We start from the raw sequence: 26,633 nt of genomic DNA on the forward strand, positions 1-26,633 counted from the left end.
CCCCTTGGACTGTGTTGGCCCCCTCTAACGGGGCCAGTGTGGTTCATATGCTGACTATACAGCAATATCTCAAGCCTCCTGTCAGTGCAGCAGTTGGTCCCATCTCTGGGCTTGGTCACAGTGACCTGCTGCTGTTGAGGCTGTGCTGTGCCAACATCTGCTCTGGCCTCAGAGGAGCTCGGAGCAGGTGTATCTGTCCCTGACAGGGTGCTGTAGTTGGCAGGACATACGCGATGTGCAACCACGTGGACAGTACTTACCACAGCGTAAACACCATTGCAACTGGATGTGTTTTCATGTGTAGCTGCACTGTGTCCTTAAGGACATTATTCTGAGAACACTTTTATTTTTATAAATACATACAATAGGCTCACAACTGGATGGTATTTGAGCATGACCTTGGTGACTAATCATCCCTCTATGACTGTTTACTTTTTCACTTACTTACCGATGGTTTTTCCAATCCCTTGTCTTACTGGTGACATGGTGAAGAGGGTAGATCCTGAAGGCCCTGTAGTGAGGCCCAGATCCCATAGACAGTTTATGTGAGTTTGCCAGCAATTAATCTCTCCCCATATTGTGCAGTGTCTTTTGTAAGTGCATGAAATGATACACACACATACACGCATGTAATTGATAGATCAGTATCTGTAAGGTTGCAATGGGATACTCAGTTTACTGTGTTACCTTCTGAAGATAAGATTAAGAAAAGATTGTTTTTAATAGTTATCCTTGTACCCCAAGCTGGAATATTTCCCTTCATAGAAGCTTCCAATATATGCAGTCATTCCCCCATTCCCCCCCGCCCCATTTCATTCACTGTCTCTTCTTTATAATAACCAGACACCCTTTACGCTGCAGCTTAAATCAGCAGTTGTTATATTTACACATAGATTTTTACCATCTTGTCTTTCCTTTAAAGAGAAGGTGTTAGCACTTTACATGGCATCATGTGTTATATAGGGTTCACTTTAAGCAATATTAGAATACAGCTGTTAAGCTTGGTTATCAGACAGGCATGAACTACATGCTGCAAGCAGCATGCTCCTTCAGCATTTCTTGCTGCGGGGATACCCACACTAGTTCTTTCCACATCTTATTAGTTGTCTCTTCTAACTCTTCTATCAGATCAAAACATTCCTGTGCTCCTTTTAGGCATGTAGTAGCAACCAAGTACAATGCAAATTCTGTGGATGGTGGTGTTTGGTGGTTTTTTTTTTTTCCCTTTTCCCACCCCTTTCTTTTGGAGACAAGTTAATATTTTGGGACATCCAGATAATTCAGTTTCCCAACTCACAGGGGAGGTCACCAGGGCCAAACACTGGGTGTTTGGACCAGCCAGGCACCTATTCTGTCTCTTCCTCACTATCCTTCTTCAATGTTGTGGTTTAACCCCAGCTGGCAACTAAGCCCCACACAGCTGCTCGCTCACTCGCTCCCCCCTGCCCCCAGGTGGGATGGGGGAGAGAATCAAAAGAGCAAAAGTGAGAAAACTCATGGGTTGAGATAAAGACAGTTTAATAGGGAAAGCAAACACCACACACACCCATGAAGCTAAACAAGGAATTCATTCACTGCTTCCCATAGGCAGGCAGGTGTTCAGCCATCTCCAGGAAAGCAGGCCTCCATCACACTTGGGAAGACAAATACCATCACTCCAACTGTCCCCCCTCCTCCTTTTTCTTCCCCAGCTTTATATGCTGAGCATGACATCATATGGTATGGGATATTCCTTTGGCCAGTTTGGGTCAGCTGTCCCAGCTGTGTCCCCTCCCAGCTTCTCAGTGGCAGGGCATGAGAAGCTGAAAAGTCTTTGACTGGTGTAAGCACTACTTAGCAACAACTAAAACATCAGTGTGTTATCAACATTATTCTCATACTAAATCCAAAACACAGCACTATACCAGCTAACTAACTCTATCCCAGCCAAAACCAGGACATTCCAGTGGTCTCACCAGGATCCTGCTCGCTACTCCAACTATAACCCACCAATGCATTTTACCCTCTTTGTTGGAGGCAGCAACCTGCTCCATCCTGCACTCACTGACAGGCAGCTTGCTGACCATCCCGTTTCCTGGAGGAGAAAGAGTGAGAGGTTGGGACTGTCCCAGACCTGTCAGTACAGATGGAGAAAAGCACAAACAGCAAGTTGCTTACGTAAAAGTTTTATTGGAAATTCTTTGAATACTTGAAGTACATTGGACACTATTTCCAAAACAATACAATTTAGGAGCCTTCCCCTTCACCCAAAGTATCTGTAAATCACCAGCTACATACATACTGTCCTTAATATAGAATTGAGCAGACAGCTGCTAAAATAAACAGCCTTCATAACAATCTGTGGCAGGCCACAGCAGCAGCTAGATCTTTCCTGAAGGAGAGCATTTGTGCAGTGGTCAGGGAACACGGAGCCTAGATGTAGCAACTATGTGTTGAAACCGAGGAATGTCCAGAAAAGAGGCATGTAACTCAGCCCTAGAAAAATCTCTTTATTGCTATGGCCATCCAGCTCAACACTAGCAGCTTATATAGGCAAATTTCCAGCCTTTTCAAGTAGAAAAAAACATGCCACACTGACATTCTGCCTTATGAGATGTGGGAGCTGTAGCCATGTTAGGAACTGCATCAACAAATGAGCAGAAGTATTTGGCTCAGGGGACCTTCTGGACAGGATTAGCAAGGATGGCATGCTTTCTGCCAACTCCATAGCTTGTCAGTGTGAGAAGATGACAGCAGTAGCACTGGCTAGATGAAGTTCAACCTAGTCTAATCTTCTCCATGAATACAGTGTGAACCAGCACTTTACCCCATCTCTGCTCCTTTGCAGCCCAGCTTGTATCACTTTCCTAAGCACAGCCTGTACATTAAGAGAAAGGTGACAGGAACCACCTGTCTGTGATACTGCCTACAAGGTGGCAGAGACCAACTTCCTGAGCAGAGGTGAGAGCCAGCTGATCCATTAATTCCTTGTGTTCCTGCACCCTTCTGCGGCCCTTTCCACCTGTAAAACAAGGTTGCTCTGGCTGTGGGGATCAAGTATTTGTTAAAGCCCATGTAACTTAAGCCCTCTTGTAAGCTGTGTATCTCAGAAGCTTTCTTAAATGTTTGTGCGTCTTATTTTGCAAGGACTAAGCAATTTCTGTGTGAGGTTGCTGAAAAGCTGAATTGGATGAGTAAGCTAAAAAGGTTCTGGTGGGAAGCTTTCCTTCAATAAAGCTCTTACCTGGAGTTTTAGAGCTCACATGGCCTCCCACCAAACACATCACTCAACAAAAAAGCTGGTAAAGTTCAAAGCATTGTATTGCTCTGACCTTACACTAAGTTCTATTCTGAACTTGGTTCCTTGCTCTAGCAGTGGCACAGAAATAGTGTTCTAGAGAGGAGGTGGGGTTCACCCGTCAGCTGCTAGCTATCTCTTTCAATTAAGAATGCAGCTAAGTTGAAGAAGCTGCCACACTGCACTAACTAGAAGGCTGGTTACTCAGCCACTCCAAGGAAATTAAGATGGTTCCTCAGTACTGAGGCAACACAACCCCACTTCTGGAGAAAGGGGCAGGGGGAAGTGTTTCAGGACAGTAAGGGGTCTTGCAGTTGCTCACTCTAGTTACACATGGGAGGAGGAGAGAGAACCACATGAAGACCTACCTTATCTAAGTTTCTGTTTAGTGTCACTGTTTCTCCTCCTGTCCTTACATCAGGCAAAAGACATGCAACAGCCAAATCAACCATAGAGCACTGCCAGCCAGTCATACTGTTGATAGCCAGATCATTACAAAAATAGTTTCAGCTAATCAAAAGCCAGCTGATTAAAAAGTACCATAAGCTCCCCAAAAATGTGCTTCTTTAAAGAAGCTGCCTTCTGAATGGCTGAAGAACACTGCAAATTCATCCATGCCTATCAGAATACAGCTTTTTACCAAGTCCCTGCCACTCCACTACACCAATGTGTGCGTTTCATTCTATCAATGGGCCCTGACTGGATGTAATGGACGCACAGTCCCCAAAACAGAGTATTATATTAGAATAATCAAGTCTGTCTTAGAAAATAAATATCTTAGATATTTTCCTGCAAAGAGAGACCAGTCTCACTGGCCAGGGTTCCATGGCACACTTGCTGTCTGCAGTGATCCAGGGCAGAATGACCCGCACTACTACATGAAAACAGAACATCTTTTAAATATAGGTTTCTTTAAAAGCAATAAATATTTCTTGATTCTTAAGATCATCTATTAATCATAAAGCAGGAAGATTTGCAAGGGTTAGAGGAAAGAATCTTGGACTAAGACTCCTAGTTACATAACCCTAAAGAAATAGGATTCCTAGTATTTACAGTTACATTTCAGAAGCAGGGACTATGAATTCAGCATCATCACAGCTGCTACATGCAGGCTTGCCAACAGTCAACACTGGTAAACTCAGTATGGCCAAGTGTCAGTACACTCAGGAAGGAAGTGTGGAAAGCACTTCTGTAGTTTCATTCCTGCTTATCAGCCAGCGTAACAGAAGGCCTCACACAAAACGACTATGTAGAGACCCAGTTCCTTAGAAGCAGGAAAACAAAGTAACTTGTATTACACAGGTCCCAAAGCTGATACCTCTCCCTGGGCTCCAGGCACTCACACTGAAGCCAGGATGAAATGCCCCGTTCTGCAGAATGCATGTCCTGGACTTAAAACTGTTGAATCTGCTGAACTCACAGACCCTGGAAATGAGCCAAAGCTTTCTATGCTGTAACAGGATCAGAGACTGTAGGAAAAAGTCTGTTAGCAAGAAGCTATACCTAGGGAACTTGCACCATAGGACCTTTGGAGGAAGCATATGGCAATTTTCACAAAGCCCCTCCACACAGAACAGAGACTGAGGAGAAAATAAGTTTCATACGTTGGAGTCTGACTTCCTGTCTCCCTACTGAAGTCTTAAATTCAAAACTGACTGTGAGCAGGAAAAGCAGTCCAGAACTATGCGGTGGTGTAGTTGAGGATAATCAGCAGATGAGCTGTATCTGCTGTTGAAGAGAGCAATCAAAGAAAGCTCACTTGGTGGAAGGAACTAGTCAGAGTGAGACAAAAGGCAGAGCAGGGGCAATAGAGATATTGGTTGACGTCATTCTCCAGGATGCCTTGAGGAGGAAGAACTGCTGCAGCAAAACTGGAAAACAGCTTCACTGCAAGGTTTCTACAAAGGCATCAAACTCTTTGACATTTTTCTCGTGGACTGCCAGCTTCTCTGGTAACGAGTCCTGGAAGGGTAAAGAAAAGTGCAGATCAGGTCTCATTCACAGCAGATAAAAGGAGCTTTAAACACACAGTTTAAGGTAAAAATTCTGTTTCCAAGTCACGCAACCCCTCTCCACTGCTCTGGGCTCCCCTTCCCACGTGCACAAAACCAGAAGTCCCCTGGCAGCATCCAGCAAGTGACCCTGAGAAGGGCACTCTGCCCAGAGTGTGTTTGGTCTGCAGGAAGAGTAGGTGTACTGGGGCCTCGCCTTGTGCAATTCCTGCCACCAGCTGCAGCACAATAACCTGCTCATGTCACTGCCTTCATCAGGTCACTTGCAGCTCTTAGCCTTTGGTATTCATTTTTCCCCACAGTATGTTACAGTCTCTGTGAGCCGAATACAGCACTCGCCCAGACATGACTTTCACCAGCCACACCAGGATTTTTCCTCTGCTCAGGCTGCAAGGTCAGGCCTAGTCTGCCACCAAGTTTGACATGTCAGAGGTAGGATTAGTTTTGGGGGTTTCAGTGACAGCCACAGCAAGCATGCGGCAGCAGCTTTCAGCTTGAAGATACACACACCAGTTTCAGAGGCTCAGGTGTGCCACAAACAAATTTGCATTTGTCAGGAACGTATTAGTGCGGGACCCCCTTTGGGCAGGGTCTCTCTTCTGAGAAGTACAGGAAAGATCTGGACCAGTTGGGAGTGGGTCCGGAGGAGGGCCACAAAACTGATTAGAGGAATGGAACACCTCTCCTATGAGAAAAGGCTGAGAGAGTTGGGGTTGTTCAGCCTGGAGAAGAGAAGGGTCCAAGGAGACCTTATTGCGGCCTTTCAGTATGTAAAGGGGGCTTATAAGAAAGATGGGGACAGGCTTATTTAGCAGGGCCTGTTGCGATAGGACAAGGGGTAATGGTTTTAAACTAAAAGAGGGTAGGTTCACACTAGATATAAGGGAGAGATTTTTTACGATGAGGGTGGTGAAACACTGGAACAGGTTGCCCAGAGAGGTGGTAGATGCCCCATCCCTGGAAACATTCAAGGTCAGGTTGGCTGGGGCTCTGAGCAACCTGGTCTAGTTGAAGATGTTCCTGCTCATTGCAGGGGCGTTGGACTAGATGACCTTTAAAGGTCCCTTCCAACCCAAACTATTCTATGAACATATGACTTTCTTCAAACTAGGAATAGGGAGAGCATTATAAAGTACATATGATTCCCACAAACAGAAATTTCAGGGTTCCATACCAAATCCTCTGCCATGGACTGTGCTCCAATGTCAATGGAGAGGCTGCTGAGTTGAGGGGGGTTCTGAAACTCACGGTAAAACGTCCCCAGGTCCATTGGAAGAATGTCATCTTTTGAAAATGCTGGTTTCTAGAATCAAAGATACCGCTGTTAATTCCCATTCAGAGACATTGGCTTCCCTTTTGCCAAAATCTCAGGTAAAGTCATTACCTGCTATCAGTAAACATCTTGGCATTACAACTGTTGCTGCAATAATGCAGATTAAATAACTGAAGAAAAGCCAAGATATGCTTGCGTGAGCACTTGGAAGAGAGCATTTCCTTGGAATCTGGTTCCTTTAGGCATTAGAGAGAGGATGCCAAGCCGAGGTGTTGGTAGCAAACTGAAAGAGTATTTAATTTGTAGCTGTTGGTTCCAAGTATCAGTCTCTCTGCAGTTTGGGGACTGTCAAGCTCTAGTTTGGAACTGTGAATCATGGGTCTTTTCCACCCCCATTGAAAACTACTCTTACATCATTTGCCATTGTACCAGCACCTGAAGCCCATCTATGTGATATGTGAGAGCACTGATGAGGGCACTTACAAAGTCAATCATAACAAAGTCATCATGGGTGTTCCCTGTGCTGCTGCCACTGGAGCCCTCCGAGTGTAAGCTGCCTTGCAGAGGAGATTCAGTTTCTGGGGAGTCAGGAGGATTGACCTGCCCAAGAAATCAAAGATGGTGAGTACTGATCTTATGATCATGACTGCCTGTGTATTTTGACTGTGTGGGGGCAGTTAGGAGGTTGGACAATAAACACATGCTACAATAGGGGCAGCAAAAACATACTGTTATTTGCATGTCTAGAGAGCCCAAGACTCAACATGGGAGATTTCTTGAAACCAAACAAATCTGAATAACTAGTTCTTTGCTCAAAAAACAAAGTGTATTCAAGGTAGGGAATAGCATGGATGTTGCATAAGGGATGCTGAGAAGGCACATATTATACCTCTGGAAGAGGCTTACCATGGGGTCGTTATCTTCCAGCTCAACATTCTTGGGAGCAAACATGGCAAAAGGAATGTCTAAGTTGGCCATGGTCACCTGAGGAGATTCAGCAAACAGAATTTCACTAAGATGCTCGGCTTACCCAGCACAGAAAAGGATACTGAAAGTCTTTGTCAGGCCTGCTAAAAATTGCCCAAGATCACATCAGCAGTTAGGCAGGGGGCTGACAACCTCATTTAAAAGGCATGAAATAGAGAGATTGTACTCAGCTGACCTAATGCAGACACATACCCTGAGGTGGGATTGCTTATATACATCTTGTATAACATAGGCAAGGATTAATGAACTGCTACAAATTCAAACAACTCTCCTTCATCCATCTGAAAGGCCGAGAAGAGCAGCCCTAGGAACTGGGCAGATCTCTAAGCTGCCCTAGCTGAGCTTAAATGCTTGCTTACTAGTGATGAACTGGTCTACTGCATGTCCCTTCAAGGAACGGAGACTTGTTACCAGCTTCCCCAGTTTACGAACTTGTGGTAGGGGCAGATCATTGAGAGACTCAAGTGGAGTATCAAGTCTTCCATACCCAAATAGAGTGTTGGCAAAGTGGAGCAAATGCAATGGCTGTCACATCCCAAAGGGATTTTACCAAAAAACAAGCCTATGACAAGACCTTGTAGGGAAATGCAGCAGGCAGGAATACGCACTCTCAGTCTCTGGGGTTGCCCTGGCATTGGGGTGCTTTTTGCTCCTCTGTGTAGGAACAGATGGGAGAAGCAGGGTATTATGGTGCCCTCTCAGAAGATCTACTGCTAGTTACCTGGTTAATGGGTTTGTTGACAAAAGCTCCCACCTTCCGGATAAAGATCGTCTCCAAAAGGTCATGTGGGGACCCACACTTCCCTTCGCTGCTGTTTGATACCGTTTCTGTGTCCTCGCTGGGGGAGGAAAATAAACTAGTGACTCATGGCACAAACAATATAGACAAATCACATACTTTACAAGACTCCTTCATTTTTCTGGGTTTACTCCTAGAATTGGAAGAAGGACAACAGAAATCTCTGTCCTTGTACCACAACTTCCTCCTCAGTCATGAGCACAAAAGGGGAGCAGGACACTTGTGGAATCAGATTTTTGTTTAAAGGTGGACGAAAACTATTTAGTTGAATGAAAAGTTGCTGCCAACTGAAATAGGCTTTTCTTTTTGGAGATGGACTTTTAACTTCAGAATTTGCATGTTCACAGCAATTCCTGTTAATCACTATTATTTTTTTGGTAATACAGTAGTCACAGATCCATCAAGAGGTGAGGGCAAGAACCAGAATTGTATCTGTCACTCAGGTTACAAAGGCAGCAGTCTAATACATCACAACAGCCACTGTCAGTGTGATTAATTCACTGCATGGTTATTAGTTATATCTATGATCTGTTTTTTTTCTTACCACAGGTATTCAGAACTTTAAAACAAACAAAAAAATGGTTAAGTCTTCTGGCAAGAGGACTACTTAGATAGCATACTGAGGAAAGTGCTAGTGTAACTATGACTTTTGGTTTCCTCATGGCAAAAATCTCTGCTTAAGATATTTGACTCAGAATTATGTGACCCCAAGAGAGACTTCACAAGAAATAAAGATGGTGAACAACAAAAAAAAAGGATTTAATTAGCTGAGAAGGTGGTGATTTAGGACAGTTTGAGGTTGCATTGCTTCCTTTTAAGTAACTTTGTGCCTAAAGTTTCTAATAAAATAGTGAACAGATTTGCAGTAACTACAACTGGTTTTGGTAACAATTCACATTAAGCCTCTGGAGAATTTAAGACTCACTTGTGAACTTACTTCATCTTGTTGTTTTACAATCAGCAAAAACAGTAGAGAGATTTTTAAAAAGATGAAATTGATAACAAAGTTAAAGTTGACATAACAGAAGTTGCAAGGATGTTACAGTGACTAGCAGGTGTAATTAGATGGGCGAGATAATTGTTTGGAGAAAGGCTGAAAAAGCCCCAATCGGAGAAAGCTGCTAGTTCTTTTTGGGGATAGAAAGACAGTAGTTATGCTACAAACAATGGATAAAACAAGAAGTTTTATCTTAAAAGGATTATAAATGGGCTAGCACAAGTGGTGGATCATCTAAAACCAACCTACCTACTAGAAGGAGTAGCTGCTGAGTAGTGGACTCCATCCAGTGGGGTGCACATCCTCTCTTGGTCAGCTTGAGTGCCATGTGCTGGCTGGCTAGGAATTGGGGGAACTCCCCCCTCTTTGCTTGGACCAATCAACTGAGATGGAGAAGAATGGTCAAGTTAGAGACCTCAAAATCAGGTCAACACCACAGTGCAATACAGAGCAGGTTCCGTCATACTGGGACTAAGTTGCGGGGGTTTTGGCATATAACTGGGCTCTAGCCCCCATAAGGCTGAGAGATGTGTCAAGTAGAAGGTGATCACCACAAACTGTTTTTTATTACCTTCCTACTCCACTCCTCTCCACTTCAGGCCTGTTTTACACTGCAGAGCTCCCCGGCCATAGGTCCTCTGCTTCAAGGCCGGGGGGGAGGTGGGGTGGGAAATCATATCCTCTTGCTATGACCTCATTGCTCTCTGCAGCTTCCTGAGGAGGGGAAGTGGAGAGGGAGGTGCTGATCTCTTCTCCCTGGTATCCAGTGATAGGACACATGGGAATGGTTCAAAGCTGCACCAGGGGAGGTTCAGACTGGAGATTAGGAAGCATTTCTTTACCGAGAGGGTGGTTAAACACTGTTACAGGCTTCCTAGAGAGGTGGTCGATGCCCCAAGCCTGTCAGTGTTTAAGAGGCATTTGGACAATGCCCTTAATAACATGCTGTAACTTTTGGTCAGCCCTGAAATGGTCAGGCATTTGGACTAGATGATCATTGTAGGTCCCTTCCAACTGAAATAGTCTATTCTATTCTACCATCACTGTGTCAGCAAAACTCTGATGTAGCAGCAACATCACAGGCAGAAAAAGACTTCTGTCAACTTTGCTTATTTGTCTGATGAGCAGATGCAAATATGCCAATATGGACTGTCAGTGTATCCTATGTCTAGGCTACAGTGCTGTGCTTGTACAAGACAGCTACAGGGGCAGCAGCTCTGGAAGACAGCCAAAGTTTGGAATCAGTGACATGCTGGTGGAGGCAAACAGGTCCGGTGCCTGCCCTCTTGGCGTAGTTTTTCCACATGACCCCTACCCCAGTAAAGTCAGGGATGCTGAGGCGCCAATTCCCAGCTCCTGTGCTAGTTGTGCTTTCTCTATATTTACCTTACATTCTTTTCATTCCTGACAGACAGGATACCAATGCATGCACTAGTTTCAAGGCCTTCCAGATGTACAAGTGACACAAATGGTTGCAATACCAGCCACATTTGTTCTATCCTCTACAAGTACCTGGTGAGGGTGTGCAGCATTCAAGCCACCAGCAAAAAGTACAGGATACCCCATGTCAGCTGATCCAACTCCCAGGGCAGCAGGCTGATAGGAAAGACGAGAGCTGGAAAGCTAAGAAAGAAGAGAAAAAACAAGAAGGGCAAAGGGAGAGGAGAGAGGAAGGGGAAGGGGAATGCCCCACAGTCTGAATAATCATCAGTCACTGAAGAAGGAACAGGAAAAGTCAGAGGCACAGCATTTCAGGCTGGCAGAAGGATGCTAGATTTTCATTGGAATTGATAATGAAGGTTATTACTCTAAAAAGTTCTTATTGCAGGGGACTAAGTCTGGGCCTTGACAAGAAAACAAGACTGGTTTCCTACACACATAGGAGGAGGCTGTGCAAGGTATGACTGACATCCAGTCATGGGGAAGCTCTGCTCTACAGGCCTGTTTTGCATACTGGAAAAAGCATGAATGCCATCATCAACTTACTAAAAAGCTAATATTAAATATTTTTTCCCCAAAAGCAACTGCATTATCAACTGTTTGAACCCCTTCCTATTGCACATTAAAGTAGCTGATCTTCAAGGCCTGTTCAAATAGCTTCAGCCAAAGAATACAGAGTCCTAAATGTGCTAGGTAAAGAGAATTCGGAAGCTAACCCTTGTGAGATTGCTTTAGGAATGAAGTACCGGAAGCAGCGAAACCCAGGAGAAGTTCCTTACACGCCCCAGGCAGAAATCTAGCTGGTTGGATTAAATAAAACTTTCCTGTTTTAGCTTGCTTGACCTCAAGAGGAACACTTCTTTCAGAGCTCTGACACTCCAGCAGCGCCAGTGCTGACATCATTTACAGGGGTCTGAATGATGAACAACACTTTTATTCACATGAGGCTAGTTAAGCTGGCTGGAGCGCTAATGAATGTGCAGGTTCTAGGGATGCTGGCTGTTAAGAGCACTGTGCCTTACTACTTGTGTCTTTCACTAACAATCCTTGCAACAGCTGTTGTTTATTTAGGGGTGCTTGTCCTGTCTTTGGGAGACCTTCATCTGCAAAGGCATTTAAGCAGCCAGTCTCAACAATGTGCCTGGCCCATCTTGGGTTCACCAGCCTTTCCCATGCACAACAAACATTCCACACCGTCAAATCTGTACTTTCCTGTATTTGTTCTGTCATGCCAGAACTATATCTGGCCATGTACAGCATATTCTATTAACAACTCACTTGATGTGAAAAGGCCAGTCCCATCACTGGGACCTTCAAGGTGTCCGTCACCACAGGAGGAGGGGTCTGAAAATGTGCCTTTGTGACAGTAAAAACACACTGTGCACAGACAAAGACACACAGAGGAAACAAGGAAAAGAGAGAGAATGAGAGAGGGGGAGAGAGAAAGAGAGAGAAGGACTTCAGAGAAGAACTATAAAGAGTTGGATGAACTGAATGCTAGTGAAGAGGTTTTGGCTGCAGCAGCCACACCTACACATAAAGCAGAAGTCTCAGTATTGCCAGAAGCACATTAATTTTGTAAAGAATTGACTGTTTTCCAATCTCAGTGAACCACTCAACACAGGTAATATTTTAGACTCCAGTGAACACTGACAGAAAGTAACTGCCAGAGACTCTGTTCCACAGCTAATTAGAATTGGTACCAGCCAATTAGCAAGGAGAAGGCCGAGCAGATGCCAGAAAAAGCCAAGAGTAATTTTTTTTCGGAATGTACAAGTTACATGTATTTCAATACTCTCCATCCATACATACTCCTAATCTTCCAGCATTCTGAGGCACCATATCTTGGCAGGTCTGTGCTTCACCCTTAGAATAAAGGGGACCCAGACTAAGGTGCAATTCAAACACACTGATGTGAAGAGAGAACTTCGTCAACAGGAGTGATGCTCCAGAAGTAAACACTCTCTCATAGAGGATACTACTGCAAAAAGGGCAATCCATACTTGGTTCAGTCCCATACCTTCTCCTAGTCATTCTCCTACCACCAGTTTTCAGATTTAGGAAAGCTTCATTTCTGCGTATTACCCATGGCCAGACTTTTATCCTGAATTTTGGGCTACTCCACAACACACACAGACATGCTATGCAAGCTCACAGGAAGGAGGTAACACCTATTCCCTTGTATCATGCAGGTTAGACCTCATTTCTACTGGGAAGGCAGGCAGAGATTTGGACAACTTGCATACAGACCCACAAAGTTCCCAGTATTTTCCTACACATGAAGTTGTATATAGAAAGCTGGAGAAAGAAATTAACTATTTTTTTTCCCTTCTAATTTACTTTAGAGACCACTCTGCCAAGACAGCCTTACAATTCTAACTGTGGTAACAAAGGCTGGCAGTTGCTTTAATAAATAAGCACACAGCATATGGCAACTATGAGCCACAGGAAAAGCAAGAATGTAGGCTCATACTTAACGTGAATCCTCAAGGTTCATCTGGTTTCATAAAGCTTTTCCCCTCAGTGACAGCAAAGCTTCGTGTCCCCTTGGGAAATATCAACTTCAGTGTATTTACATACACTATTACTGTTAAGTAACACTGGCACGAGCAAGCCAGTGGAAATTTCCTTACGAAACCTTTTGCATTTAACCCCTTTTGTGAAAAGGCAGGACACAATTTGGCCACAAACTCATCTCCCGAGCTGTGTATTGTTGAATAAGAAAAGCTTTATTTCATCAGACTTACCATGAGCGCTGGCTGATTAGTTCAGCATTGCCTGATGCCCTGTCATCCAAAATCCACTTGGCACAAAAATGCTTCCTAAGAAAAGCTCATTTCTAGCTCATTCATATAGTAGAATACATTCTGCTAAACCAGTCATACTAATTCTGCTGAAGCAGTGGAAAGACCCATAGCAAACTATTTCAGTTTGGAACAGCATTCCAATTATACTTCATTCTATGTTTCACATTGACAGCAAAAGAGATTTAGAGTCTTTAAACTGTCTTTAAAGATCAGTAGAGCCATCTGCTTGGCTGGACAACAAGGCAGGACATTCCTGAATATTTAAAGCTATAGGACAACTGCAACTCTGGACAAGTCTTCAAAACTCAGAATTGTGGAGTCATGTATCTAAGGACAGTAAAAGAAGGAGGAATTGGAGTTTCTGTTTTTTGATATTCAGAAGGAAACCATTATCTATTTATTTTAAAATTGAAACTTAAATGAAGTTTGCACGGGTAGGTGGGATTACAGAGTATTAAGTCCCTAGTTCAATGCTATGACCCAATTTGTTTGCTGATATTTGTTTCTGCTGCCCCAACTAGTTTTAGATGGTCCGACAAATATGGCTTTTGTCTTCTTCCTGCTGTTCCATTCTGCAATGCAGAAAATATGACTGTGCTATAAGCATTTTCCTGATATTTCTGTGTTTCTTTCTCAGTGTCAGTCTGTTACCTCTACTTATGCAGCCTGGCATCAATCTCTTGAATTCCTCTTCTTGCAGTATCGGTATGTGAACATATAAGTACACTGCTATCCTCCTCAAGCACATCTCAGCCCAGCTACAGGAGTAGGTTCTTTTAATCTTTCTCAGTAATTCAGTCTTTCTAGTCCCCTACCATTTTGTTGAAATTAGTATCCAACTAGGTTTTACCCAGAGTGTAACAATATAAATAACCCACACATTAAATTTTAATTAGCAGCAGGAGGTTGTCTGTTTGCACAGAGGTTGATGTAGGAGTATGCACACTACCCTAACAGTGACTGTTCTATCTCGGAGTAAAAAGAGCCTGGTTTCTCTTACCTGAGATGGAGGAGAGGTGGAAAAAGATGTGGTACACACTTCTTGGGAATCTTCTACGGAGGGGTATACTGCACCATTGTCCTCACCAGCTCTAAAGCAGCAAGAAAAGAAAAGCTTTTTAACTTGAAATATTACTTAAAACAAACAAATAGTAAAACACACTGGGACAAACTGCAGGGAGGTTGAGAGTATTTGGGTGGAGTTGAAAGGAGAATTATGAAGGGCTCTCATCTACTTGGCAGAACTGAGGAAAACAAGGTATGAAAACTTTAATTTTCCCCAGGTGCTCCTCTTCTACCCTCAAATAGAAACACTTCCCTCTGTTTTTTTAACTAAAGCTTTTGTTATACCAGCTAAGTCTACTGGCTTTGGTGCTTATGGAACGATGGTCAAACAATACCACTGGTCCCAATCTGAGTGCCCTCACATGCATTTTAGAGAAGACAAACCTCTCATCGACAAAGAGAAATTAAACTCTGATCTTTCCCCAATGGAAGTATCTGGAGATGCATGCCTCTGGACAGGTAGTTCTACAGCAGGATTAACTGTTATACTTTCAAATTCTCAACGGCAGCCAAGGTTAAACATGCTTTGTGTCCAAGTGCTTCTGTAAGGAATTTGGGAAAATACTAGGGCTTACTGCACTCAGTCTTCTAGATGTGAGGAGAAAAATGTCGCCCTTCCTTATATGCTCAACCATGTCAATATGATTGACACTAATCCTCCAGTCTCCCTTCCCATGCAGTCAGCAAATAGTGGAAAAGGCTCTGTATTTGGGCATAATTGATGCCTTCACCATGGCCCATGACTTCAACTCAGTATTTCCTCACCTGTAATTGCAGGGATGCATGGGTGAAGAGCTGGGATAGGGACGGTCCACAAAGTGATCAATGATAATCCCCATGATAGGAGGGGTCCTCTCAAACTGCCTGCAAGGCAACAAGCAATGGTGTTATTGGCTTTTTCTCTCTACTCTCATCCCAGTTCATGGTGCCCTCACAGAAAATCCTTGTGTCTGTTAATGGGACCAGAGCATCTTTACAATTCAGCCCTGCAACTCCAAGCATGCATCAACAATTTGGAGTTCTAGAGTCTGGCTCAGGGCTACCCAAATACTCCCCTTGCTGCAAGACTTAAGCATGAGAGACAGTATTCTCCATGAAGGAGAATCTCAGCAGGAAAGGATAAGCAGAAGGGAAAGATGTAGGGGCTCATAATATGAGGGGTTTAATAGTACATTATTGTAAAACAGTTTCTGGCATGATCACATTTTCTCACCTGGTTGACATAAAAGCGAGGTTGATTCTGTAGGCACAAGACAAAGTGATGGTGCCCACTGGGGTACCCACTGTCCCAACACGGACTGTCTGGAAACCTATAAGGTTAAGCAATGATTATCAGTTTCACTGATTATTTATGTTCCGTACTTTTCTATTCTGAGGTTACATTATCTTATTTCCATAGTGTTTCCATTATCCCTTGCAATCTGAACTCCAAAGACACATACAGAATCCATAACCAGACAGCAGCACTAGGTTGCCTTGCTGGTAGGCTTCATCTACAAGACTTCTGATGTTATTTCCTAACTTCGTCTAAAATATTGCTCTGAAGTGCTTCTTGTTCCTGAGAGGATCATGATCTCCTTTACCAGTCCTGCCCCTTATTAACATACTTCCATATTCTTATTTCAGTTCCGGATCACTAGAGTCAAAATGGCAATCACCCTAGATTTTGTCGAAGTACCACCATTGTACCTGTCATGTTATGACATGACCCTTCACTGGCAGATCCAGATAAAAAGCATATGTAAACCTCAGACTTAATTTTCCCTATGGCACTTAGGAATAGTAATAAATGGCTAGCCAGTATGGAAAACAGTTCTGCTCTAGCTTGTGTGTTGCCTAATCATACCTTCTCCCAAGCCACTCAGTTGCACTTCACCAAAATATATCCTGCAGGAAAAGGAAAAAGAAAAGGTATTAGGTCCATTGGGGACATAATGCTATACATAGCCTTATTCCTTATTTAACTTTATGAGTTGAAAGGCTGGAACTACTTTTCCTCTTTAGAAAAAAAAAAAAAACCAAAAACAGAAGAAGTGGCTAGAATACCCATTTCAAAAAACCTTCCAGCTACTTCAGAGGAATACATGTCACATAAAAAGAAAAAGGAAGAGAAAATGGTAGTCTAATCAGAAATTTCTCTTTAAGTTTTTTAAGCCTCTGTGGCAAGTCTACAGTTCAGAGCAAAAATGTGAAGTGATACAAGCTTCACAGACAGGTCTGAGTCTAAAAGCTGATACTCATCACACAACATAAAAGATTAACTGTTCTGTAAAGAGACCTGCTCTTAAGTATATGCCAAACCAGCAATGGAGGCAAAAATGAAGAAATGGCTGGGATTTCTTTTTAAGTTCTCAGCTGTGCAAATGATAACAAACCTGAGATTTAGAATCATCTAAATTAGCTATGCAAACATGTCAAAGACTTTTTCTCAAAGCCAAAAACAAAGACTGGAAGGTGATAACATGAACCAGCAGCCAGTCAGATCTCACAGGCCAAACAGAGTTGAACTCAGTATTTGGATGAGTAAACGGCAAGAACTACAGGAAGTGGAGCTGAGGATGCATCTTTAAAATGGAATAGCAGGACAGAGTCTGAATCTATACTGCAGAAGTATGCATTGCAGTTATGTGCAATGTAGACAGGCATTTATCAAATACAGGCCAGACACTGAACAACTGGATGCTAATAAGCAATTCAACCAGAATTTTTGTACTCTTCTCAACATGGTAGGTAAACAACAATACTTCACAGCCTGTGCTTAGTTTTTCTTTCAGTGGCTCAGATGGAGGCTATAAGGTGATATATAGCCCAAAGTTGTCTTCTGCCACTGATCAGTAGTAGTCAAATCCAAATAATTTTAATTTATTATCACTCATCCCTTTTTACCACATTTGCAGCTGCACTGTGCAAGTTAGAGTCTCTGCTGTTTGTATTTCAAATGGGGAATTTCATATTCTGCTTTACCTGTACAATATTACATATTCATGGCCTTGTTTCCTTGAGAGTCTGTAGGCTGGAGTTACCCTGGTTATAGCAAGCAAAGACTTCAGCAGTAGAGACAGCCTGTTGTATACGGTGTATGAAACTTTGATTTCTTTGTCACACCTATAGAACATAAAGGAAAAAATTAGTCTTTGGTTCCCAACTAAGTTGTTTGGTTTTGTTTGGTTGGGTTTTTTATATTTTTTAAAATCAAAATGAGTCTGTGACAATTGTTTAATGTCAGCTTTATTGCCAAAATGATAAAAATAAAGCCCCAGTGTAGCTACCTCTTATTGACCAACCAGCTAAGAGTCCTGCTTCAATCTAGTCACCTGTTGTAGAAGTAATTGCTGAAAAATGCCATGCAGCCTTCTACTAGACAAAACATCTTTTCAGTATTAAAAACATTTGTCATTACTGAGTATAGGAATTCTTGTATCTGAGGAAGCATACTAGTTGTAATGGAAGAATGAAGAAGGAATAAAATTACTAGTTTATTTTATTGACACCAATATTAAACAGTTTGACTGCTGCACCAGACAAAGAGGGGACTTCCCTCTGAAGCGTCCCAGGCCACACAGCCAATATGTGCTCATTCATCACCATGGACTGAGCAGGCTTCCCCATTTCATCAGCTAAAACAAACACACACAAAGAAAGTGTGAAGAATGCACTTACTTTTCATTCATTTCTAGACACCAAATTTCCAGCTCCATGGAGTCCCCCTGGATCAGAGAAAGGATGGCAAATAAAGGCTCATTTCAGAACACAAACCTTTTCACATTTCATTAATGATGAGCAACAGCCACACCTCCCAATGAGGATATTTCTCCTGGCTCCCACTTTCTTGTAATGCAACAACAGAAAAAGGTGCACTGGAAGTCTCACTGCACAATTAGATCACCTGAGGGAATACCTTCCTCAGAATGGCTAAGCTCTTCACGGTCTAAGAAGCTAAATTTTATTGCTCTTTCATCTGTGTGTTTGGCCTCAGATATTTGCAGTGAATTGCTTCTGTTAAACTATACATTTCTTTTCATTAGCGTACTACCTAACTTCATAAACAAAGATATTTTCACATTGTCTTGGACTAAAGGGCAGGAGCTCTGGTAGGTGACTTAAGATTCAAGTAAAAAAAAAGGCATCTATTTTGACTCAGTTCTCACCTCTGAGGTTTTGAGAGAAATCTCCACGCACATAGACCGTCCAACAGCAGGTAGTTGTCCTGCCAGGGCTTTCTTTGCTTCATGAGTAACCTCTGGTATATCTTTGATTGCCAAATTGAACTGCAGAATGAAAGAGATGATTCAATTTTTTTATTTCTTTGAAAAACTAATGGTACACTGCAGACAGGCTCATAGACCCATATATAACATACTAGGTCAGTGTCCACCGAAATATTTATGAAACAGGAAATTCCCAGATGGGCTCAGGCTTTTCATATTTGCAAACATTTGCTTGGCTGCCAATTCAAATGTTTTTCTTGATCCTGCCATAAAAATCACATTCCTTTTCCCTTGCTTGAGTCCTATCTTCACCCACAGAGTATGTTGAGTCTTCAATTTTAATAAAGCCCATTACTACGAAGTCCTGAATTGCAGGGTTCCAGACTTCAGACAGAAAAAAAACTCATCACCCCACCCCCAGCAGATCTTGGAAATGCGCCTTAGCTGGCAGGAGTTGCTGAGAGGTGTCATTTATCTTTCCTCTAATCAGCCCTTAAGAGCTCAGAGTGACATGTCGCATGTGAACAACAACAACAAAACAACCCCCACACCACCAATGAACATAACTGAATATAGTGGTTATTCTATGAATAGTTACTATAGTCTGCACAAGACTATAACAACTACGCTGTGTTCTCAACACACACGTGTGCGCACACACACACAACCCCCAGTTATGGAGTTGCTTTAAAAAACATGACTTTACCCAGTCAGAGCCTGTTGGGGAGGATGATGACAGAGTACAGATTTTCTCTCCAAGTCGGGCCTGGACAATTACTTGTACCGTCTGGAATAGAAAGGAAAAGATACAGACTCATGTTTTGAGCTCAGCAGAGCCCTCAGTTCAGAACCTGACCTAGACAAATTCCAAGTAAAAAAAATGAAAGGGCTGACCAGGATGTAGAGAAGTAGAGTTTGGTACACTAATCTTCAGGTATAATGAATTTAAATTATTACTTATAACAGGTAAATGTATTTCAAACAGAAAATAATTTTAAGTTGACCTTTCTCTACAATAACATGAAGTGACTAAGTCAATTTTGCCATCAGGAGTTGCACAGTTTATAGTAATACTGAAACAAAATTTACAACTATATCCTGAACCTGGACACATAAATGAAAGTAAAGTGAATCTGAACATTTATAACATAGCCATTGTCAGAGCATCTACTTGCATATAAGTACCAAGTGAGGCCAAATTCTGTAATTACGTATCAACATAATTCAAGAGAACATTCTGGTATTATTGCTTTTGGATGCAATATAAAAATTTAGATAGGCTGAAAAGAAAGAGTGGAGTCCAACGGAAGATACTACTTAACAGCTGGATGGTTAGATGTGTTGGTAGGAGCCCAAAGCTGAGAGAGGTGTGAAGCGCCTGCAACTGATTATACAGCAGGACGCTTCTGGGGGAAGGAAGAGGATCTGAAGGTAGAAAAAAAGGGGAAAAGATGTTTTTCTAGTTATTCTTAGGAATCTCCTAAATTTGACATCAGCTTTTCTTGCTTTGGGCTTTAGCGAAACCAAAGAAAACCCCAAACCCCAACTTTGTTTCTCTAGCCACAGAAAGTTTGGCTTTTCTTAAACAAGAAAGAGGAGGCATTTGCCCACAGGAGAAAAAGTTACCTTTAAAGCAAAAAATTTGATGAACTTGTCCAGGTCCTTCCTGTCCTGGGAACTGAGATCAGTGTCCATTGCATATGGCAATCTGAAATATAGCACAGGCATGGAAATGAAGTCTTCCTTCAGCTTTCGGTTTGGATTTCAAAATATTTTGCCATTAGAGGCTATCTCAAAAGAAATTATAAACACCAAAGGCCTCTGCCTGTCAAAATCCTAACATGCCAAGAACTTTGCGGGGTGGGTGTGAGGTATAAACATGCATGAATAGTTTATCTGGTCAGTGAAAAAGATACTAGAAAAGAAACAAAGGGGGCTCACAATTGAAACTGGGTACAAGTTCTCCAATTTTGCTAGCTTAATTAAAAAAAAACAAAACAAAACCAAACCTAAAAGCCCAGAACACCCCGACACCACACTGACTGGATTCTATACCAAGCAGACATGGCAGTCTGCTTCAGAAATAAGATATCTTCAGTTATCAGCACTGGTCAAAACCAAGCCAAATTGTTTTCTTGAGTCTGAAATTCTAAAACCAGTATTCCAGTGGTATTTCAGCAGATACTGAAATCTACATAATAAACCATTGCTGGAACAGGCTACACTCCTTCTTTACTTCCAACAAATAGTACTTGTAGTAAACCTGTACATCTACAAATTTACCCACAACCAACTGAAAAGATACATTTTTGCCAAGGGATAGACCAAAATTCTCTGTTCACTGCTCTTGAAAGCTCTGACAACAAATACTTAGCTCCCACATTCATACTGCCTTGTTTTTCAAAATACAATTGTTTCTAGCAATACAATGAACTCGCACAGCGCCTGAAGCGAGGCAGGCCAAGGCACTAATCAGATTTCTGCCACCATCATGTCACATGGCCTGGGATAAATCACAATTTTTCTGTCTCTCAGTTTCTTCACGTATCAGTTAACAATCATAGAGAGACCACATAAGGGGTCTCTCTATGATTCCCCCCCCATAAGGGGAGGAATGCCTTAATTAGCAGCATTAATTGTACTTTTTGCTCATAAGCCTTCAAAGTATTAATTCACTCTCAACTCCTGTTGCTATTTTTGTTTTGAGACAGCTAATCAGCCTGAAGCAGCTTGTCAAAAATCACGTATTTACGGAATGCGCTGCTCATCACAGAAATGCTGGTGGTCTAAGGTAGTGAGCACGAGCAGCTGCTGTGCACAAGGTTACTCTACTCAGTGTTCAATCTTTAAGTAAAGACTGAACTTGCAGGAAGGTACGCTATTTATACAAATTAAAGCTTAGCAGGACAAAGGGGCTAATAGCCCTGTTCACACAGAAAATATAATATAATCTTTAATGACTATGCACATCCAGAACTTCTATTTTAAATATCTCACTTAATAGCAGTAAATGCCTGTTTTCAGTAATGCTTTAGGAGCATCATCGAAGAAGAGCTGCTAGATAAAGAGTACTGCAATTTATAGAGCATTTTATAGAGAAGAGTACTACTTTCTGAATGACTCGATAAAAAGAAAGCTGGACATCTAATATGGTTGAAAGTTCCTAGGCTACATTCATACCGCATCTCCTAGCGCTGCACTGTTCTCATTACAAATTATAATTTAATTTGAGAACTAACACCACAAGCGATTCAACATTAGATGCATTATCAAATTATTCTTTGGATATTTTAACCTCCTCATCAAAAGTATGATACTTTCTTTCCCTGCCTTTACCTCCACTAGACAGAGATCACAGATCTTTTCTACTGTGGGGGGAATGCAAAAGGAAGTCAGCACTTAAAGGACTAGATGTTTAATTGATGCAGCACTCTAACTTAAAGAAAATAAGCTTTTAGGATAGATACTTCCCACTACAAAAAAATAGGCAAGAATGACCCGTTATTATTCTTTTGATTTAACTAAGTAAAGCACTGTAAGGGTTGAGGGGTCCAGAGATCTACAACAAAACCTGGACGATGTGGGCAATAAAACACTGCATTAAAAATACATCTTTTTCTCAGTGAAGAGAATGCTGACATTTAAATACCAAGAGAAATCAAATTAGTTTTTAATGTGAAAAGAAGTGAGAGGGCATTTCTATGCGACCCCTGGAGAAAGGTGCAAGGAAGTATATATCCTGATGTTGTAGGAAAGCTGTCAAACAAAGCACCTACATTTGCCTTATGGGGCTGGAAAAGAATTCTGGTATCAACTATTGCAAGACATTCGGGAACTAGTGGAAGGTGTTAGGCTCACTGGTCTGTGAGGAAAGGAAGGAAAGCAGATCATCAGCATAGTTTTCTGTGCAGTATAGGAATTAGTTCTAACGACTATATACCCAAATTTCTCTAGAGAGGAGAGAGACAGCCACCAGAGCCGTGTCTCAGATTCAGGGTTCAAAGAATGAGAGCTTCACGGTTCTGCCCTGCTGCAGCAGAATTGGGATTCTTCCTGCAAGATCTCAAACCATCTGTAACAGTCATGAAACATTTGGAGACCCATACTCTTACCTCTCAAGCTCCAAATGCCAGCAACAGTTGACTCACCAGAGTCTAAAGTAGAGCAGAAAGTATCAGGCACGGTTTTCTGTCAGGAATCTGTAATTTCAGGGTGAAACTGAGACCCTGGAACTCAGCTCCTGACATGTCTAAGGGCTGTCATCTGACGACCACCATCTCATTTTTGCAGGAGGGCCTCTACTGATTCCCTGAGATCTGCTAAGGCTTAGGACAGTGTTCACCTTTAGAATCACTCTTGATAAGAGTCAAGATGGGCCTAGAATTACAGCAAGCATTTTATTTACAAAAATGCCTCAGTAGCCTCTGGTTAGCTGCCACCAGCTGACCTAAACAGGAAGGAAATTCTTTAAACTTAGTTCCACCAAACTCATTCAACTTCTCAGGTCCTGTAGGCTGCAATGCCAGCACGGTTCCTTGTTAAGTGCCAGTATCCGGGGCATATGCTTAACTTAAGGAAGATGCTGTCCATTTTTACACTGAATAACAACTAGAAGGAAATAATCTTTGGTCTGGGTTAGAAAACCACACATGACTGATTCCCCCTCAAACAAGTAATCCCGTAAGTAAACTGATACTGCTTTAGCCTTACACATAGGCAGTTCACAGGTAAAAACAAGCATCTTGGCCACACGGCTTTTTGCTTTGTTGCCCTCTTCCTGCAATATCCATTTTCATACTACTGCCTTTATTTATATGCCTTTGTCTCCACTTTAAACAGAAAGGTCAGAGACAGATGTTCAAAGGAGAACTGCCACATGTGGCTCTTTTGACTAAAGCCTTAGTCTTTCACAAGGTTATGTGGCAGAGAAGAACACTAGGCTTATCCAACAGCTTAACATCTAAGCATTGTGCCTTATACACTCTACTGGTATTTATACTCTCCTTCTCCAAGGAGAAGGACACATCAGCGTAAGCTGATGGCACCTTATTTGCATGATGCAACGAACTGCAAGAGCCCTCCCCTTCATGCCTCGGTACAGCCCAGAGAAACTACAGCTACCAGCATGCCACGCTCCAGCCCGACAGCTGCAGCCCCACTGCCTGCAAATACCTGTAACCCGGGCACACAACAGGTGCACAGCAACCCCTGTGAATACTTGCATTACAGTACGTGTTTCATACGTGGGAATTTAGTGTGTATGTCTGTTTGACACTCACGTACATAAATGGGAAAGGAGCAGAAGCACCTGACACATACCAGGCATTATTATTGCTGCTGGGGAAAGTATATATAGGCTGCTTCCATCACCTCCCTCCTCTGAGATTTCACTCCGAGCCATGGCTGCTACAACTTAAAGTCATCGTGCTTTCCTTTCAAACAGATATTTACCAATGCAAAATAATTACTCATGATTCCCATCCCAGAGTGAAATTAAAAAGACCAGAGGGAAGAAACAAAAAGAGCTGTCGCTGCAAGGAGAGGGCTGTGGACAGCTCTAATCCCAGCTGTATGTTCCTGGTTACCTGACTGTGCCCCCAGACCGGGCTCCTTGTCCCTACCGCTCTTTCAGAACTTCTCTGTTCATACAGGAGCCAAATCCCATCTCTGAGAACATCCTATGTGAAGCTCCAGAAAAGCCTCGTTGAATCATGCAGGTAAACAAGAAGCACATGGAAGTTTTTGAAGCTTTTAATATAGTGCCTTTGATAAATAGGCTTGACTGCCAAGAAAGCTTTCCTAGAACATCCCCTTCAACACCAAGAAGCTTCACTGCAAGCAGGTATTTTGAGCACATTAATAAGCAACTATAAAAAGATCTCCATAAAGACAGCACTCTGTTTCAAGGCTGGGCCTACAAGTCAAACTCCAGTATCCTACAATTACTTAAAATTAATCTCCATTTTGCCTTCTTAGTAGGTTAGTCAGAAACCTGGGGAAAGGGAGGGAACAGTTCTAAATTTTAAGGTGTGCCACTCTCATTCTTTAAAGTTTATGGATTTTTTTAAAGAAAAGACTAGAGTAGATTCTAGCAGAAAAACTGTTTCATGTAATATAAATATTCTGATTAAATCAAAGGCTCTGTAGTTCACTATATGGTTAAGTTTTGACTGATAAAGACACAATTTTTCCTGCTGATCAGGAAATAGATTTACTTCATAACCGATAAATGACTTCTCAGCTTAGGAAATATCTTACTAAAGCCAGCACTGCCAGCTCCCCTGGCTTAAAAACAAAATTAAGTAATTCCTGTTGACCAGCAGTTACATTCTGTACTTCCCTAAGGTCTAAAAATGGTGTCATTTCAAAGGTCCATCCTCTCATTTTGTTTGTCAAGCCAAAGTATACAGACTAAACCAGAATCTGCTTCTACATACCCTGTACTACAACCACCAATATAATCACCAGGTCTCAAATTTTGTGTTAACACATGTTCAGAAAAGTTGAGATTATACAATACCATTTAAGCAAAATAAGGTGATCCTCTATGATCCTTCTGGAGATCTAAATACAGCCTGGCTCACGTGAATGACTTACTTATTTCTTGCCACAAGAAGGACAGTTCCACCAGGTCAGGCCACTCCTGCAATAATCTGGAGATGTTCTAAACTTCATTTGCATAGCCAACTAATTTTCAGCTAAGGCAGTAATTTACCATGTTTTTCCCCCTTACAATGTGCCTAGTCACACCACTTTTGAGATTTGTAAGTAGAGAGTTTGTAGGCTTAGTCCAAAGTGTGCCTTTTCTACCTGTTCACTGACATGGAAGGTGTCCCTGCTCCCACCCAATCGATGGGAATGACGCTGGCCGTGCCCTAAGAGCCACAGCTCTAACAGGAAAGAAAGATGCGATGATTTGTAACCCCCTGATCTTTCCCAAGAGACAGCAAACTCACATGTTACAGGAAAACTATACAATGGACCCTGGCGTCTGAAGTTCCACTATTTCTAACAGGCTCTGAAGCATTTTGATTTTAAAAGACACCACTTGGAGGGATTTCAGCGGGCCACATCCTTCGCAGTCTCCATGACAATCGCCAGCCGTTAGGAACACAAAGCCCAGCCGCCGCGCCTGACGCGCGGCTGTGGGGCACCACCACGCCTGCAGCAAACCCTGACTTTAGCGAGCAGCGAAGCGAAACTAAAACGGAGACACGAAGCCGCAGGCTTAAGGCCACGTCCCGATCCCCTCCCCTCGAAGAGCTGCCCTCACCCCCTGCGCGGCCCTCCCCGGCCCCGGGACCCCCCCGGCCCGGCCCCGGTACCTGCGCGGGGGCGGCAGTGCTGGCGGCGCGGCGGCTCATCCCGCGCGGAGGCCCGGCTGCCCGAGGGGGCCCCGCCGCCCCGCTCCACCGCCGTGCCCCGGCGTCTCCTCAGCGCCCCGCCCGGGCACGGGGGGGTCCCCGCGGCCCCGGGCCCGCTCCCGGCGCCTCCAAGCCCCAGGGGCCCCGCGGCCGCCCTGGGGCTCCGGCCAGCGCCCCTCCTCCTCCGCCTCCTCCTTGGTCCCGGTCCCGGGCCCCGGCGCCCGGGCCGGCGGGGGTCTCGCAGCCGGCCGGCTCCGCTGCGGCTCGCCGCGGAGTGTCAACGCCTGTGGGGGTGCGGGGCTGGTGGCAGGGGTCGGGCTGCTGCTGCCCTCAGAGCCGCGGCCTGCGCCGCACCGCCGCCATCGCCGCCGCTGTTTGTTTTCATCCGCTGCGGGCGGGCGGGC

The 26,633-nt window shown here is 43.2% G+C and overlaps 1 protein-coding gene across 8 annotated transcripts; it reads right to left on the reverse strand.

The window, feature by feature from the left end:
• Window positions 1-5,089: 5,089 nt before the first annotated feature.
• Window positions 5,090-26,631, reverse strand: ATG13 (autophagy related 13). Of its 8 annotated transcripts, none has more exons than XM_075502667.1 (18): window positions 26,191-26,631; window positions 20,492-20,573; window positions 19,572-19,652; window positions 18,806-18,925; window positions 18,318-18,364; window positions 17,622-17,762; window positions 16,504-16,544; window positions 15,871-15,967; window positions 15,423-15,521; window positions 14,593-14,683; window positions 12,064-12,162; window positions 10,858-10,941; window positions 9,595-9,728; window positions 8,271-8,388; window positions 7,469-7,546; window positions 7,046-7,162; window positions 6,464-6,592; window positions 5,090-5,239 (listed from the first exon to the last, which is right to left on the reverse strand). In XM_075502667.1, the coding sequence occupies exons 2-18, from the start codon at window positions 20,558-20,560 to the stop codon at window positions 5,162-5,164; spliced, it is 1,623 nt and encodes a 540-aa protein (XP_075358782.1). In that variant the 5' UTR covers window positions 20,561-20,573; window positions 26,191-26,631; the 3' UTR covers window positions 5,090-5,161. The 8 variants fall into 8 exon arrangements, with proteins under 8 accessions (XP_075358782.1, XP_075358781.1, XP_075358785.1 ...); XM_075502666.1 differs by having other exon boundaries at window positions 10,858-10,968; XM_075502670.1 differs by lacking the exon at window positions 15,423-15,521 and having other exon boundaries at window positions 10,858-10,968.
• Window positions 26,632-26,633: the final 2 nt, after the last annotated feature.

Source organism: Mycteria americana, chromosome 5 (assembly GCF_035582795.1).
Source record: "Mycteria americana isolate JAX WOST 10 ecotype Jacksonville Zoo and Gardens chromosome 5, USCA_MyAme_1.0, whole genome shotgun sequence".
NCBI lineage: Eukaryota > Metazoa > Chordata > Aves > Ciconiiformes > Ciconiidae > Mycteria > Mycteria americana.

What these genes read in the sequence shown, in the direction of transcription:
- ATG13 (XM_075502666.1), bottom strand. Translation starts at nt 20,560, where the DNA reads ATGGACACTGATCTCAGTTCCCAGGACAGGAAGGACCTGGACAAGTTC. An exon ending in CCACCTCTCCTCCATCTCAG is followed by an intron (nt 12,163 to 14,592) that starts GTAAGAGAAACC and finishes GTCTGTGCACAG; the next exon opens with TGTGTTTTTACTGTCACAAA. An exon ending in GCAGCTACTCCTTCTAGTAG is followed by an intron (nt 8,389 to 9,594) that starts GTAGGTTGGTTT and finishes TTCCTCCCCCAG; the next exon opens with CGAGGACACAGAAACGGTAT.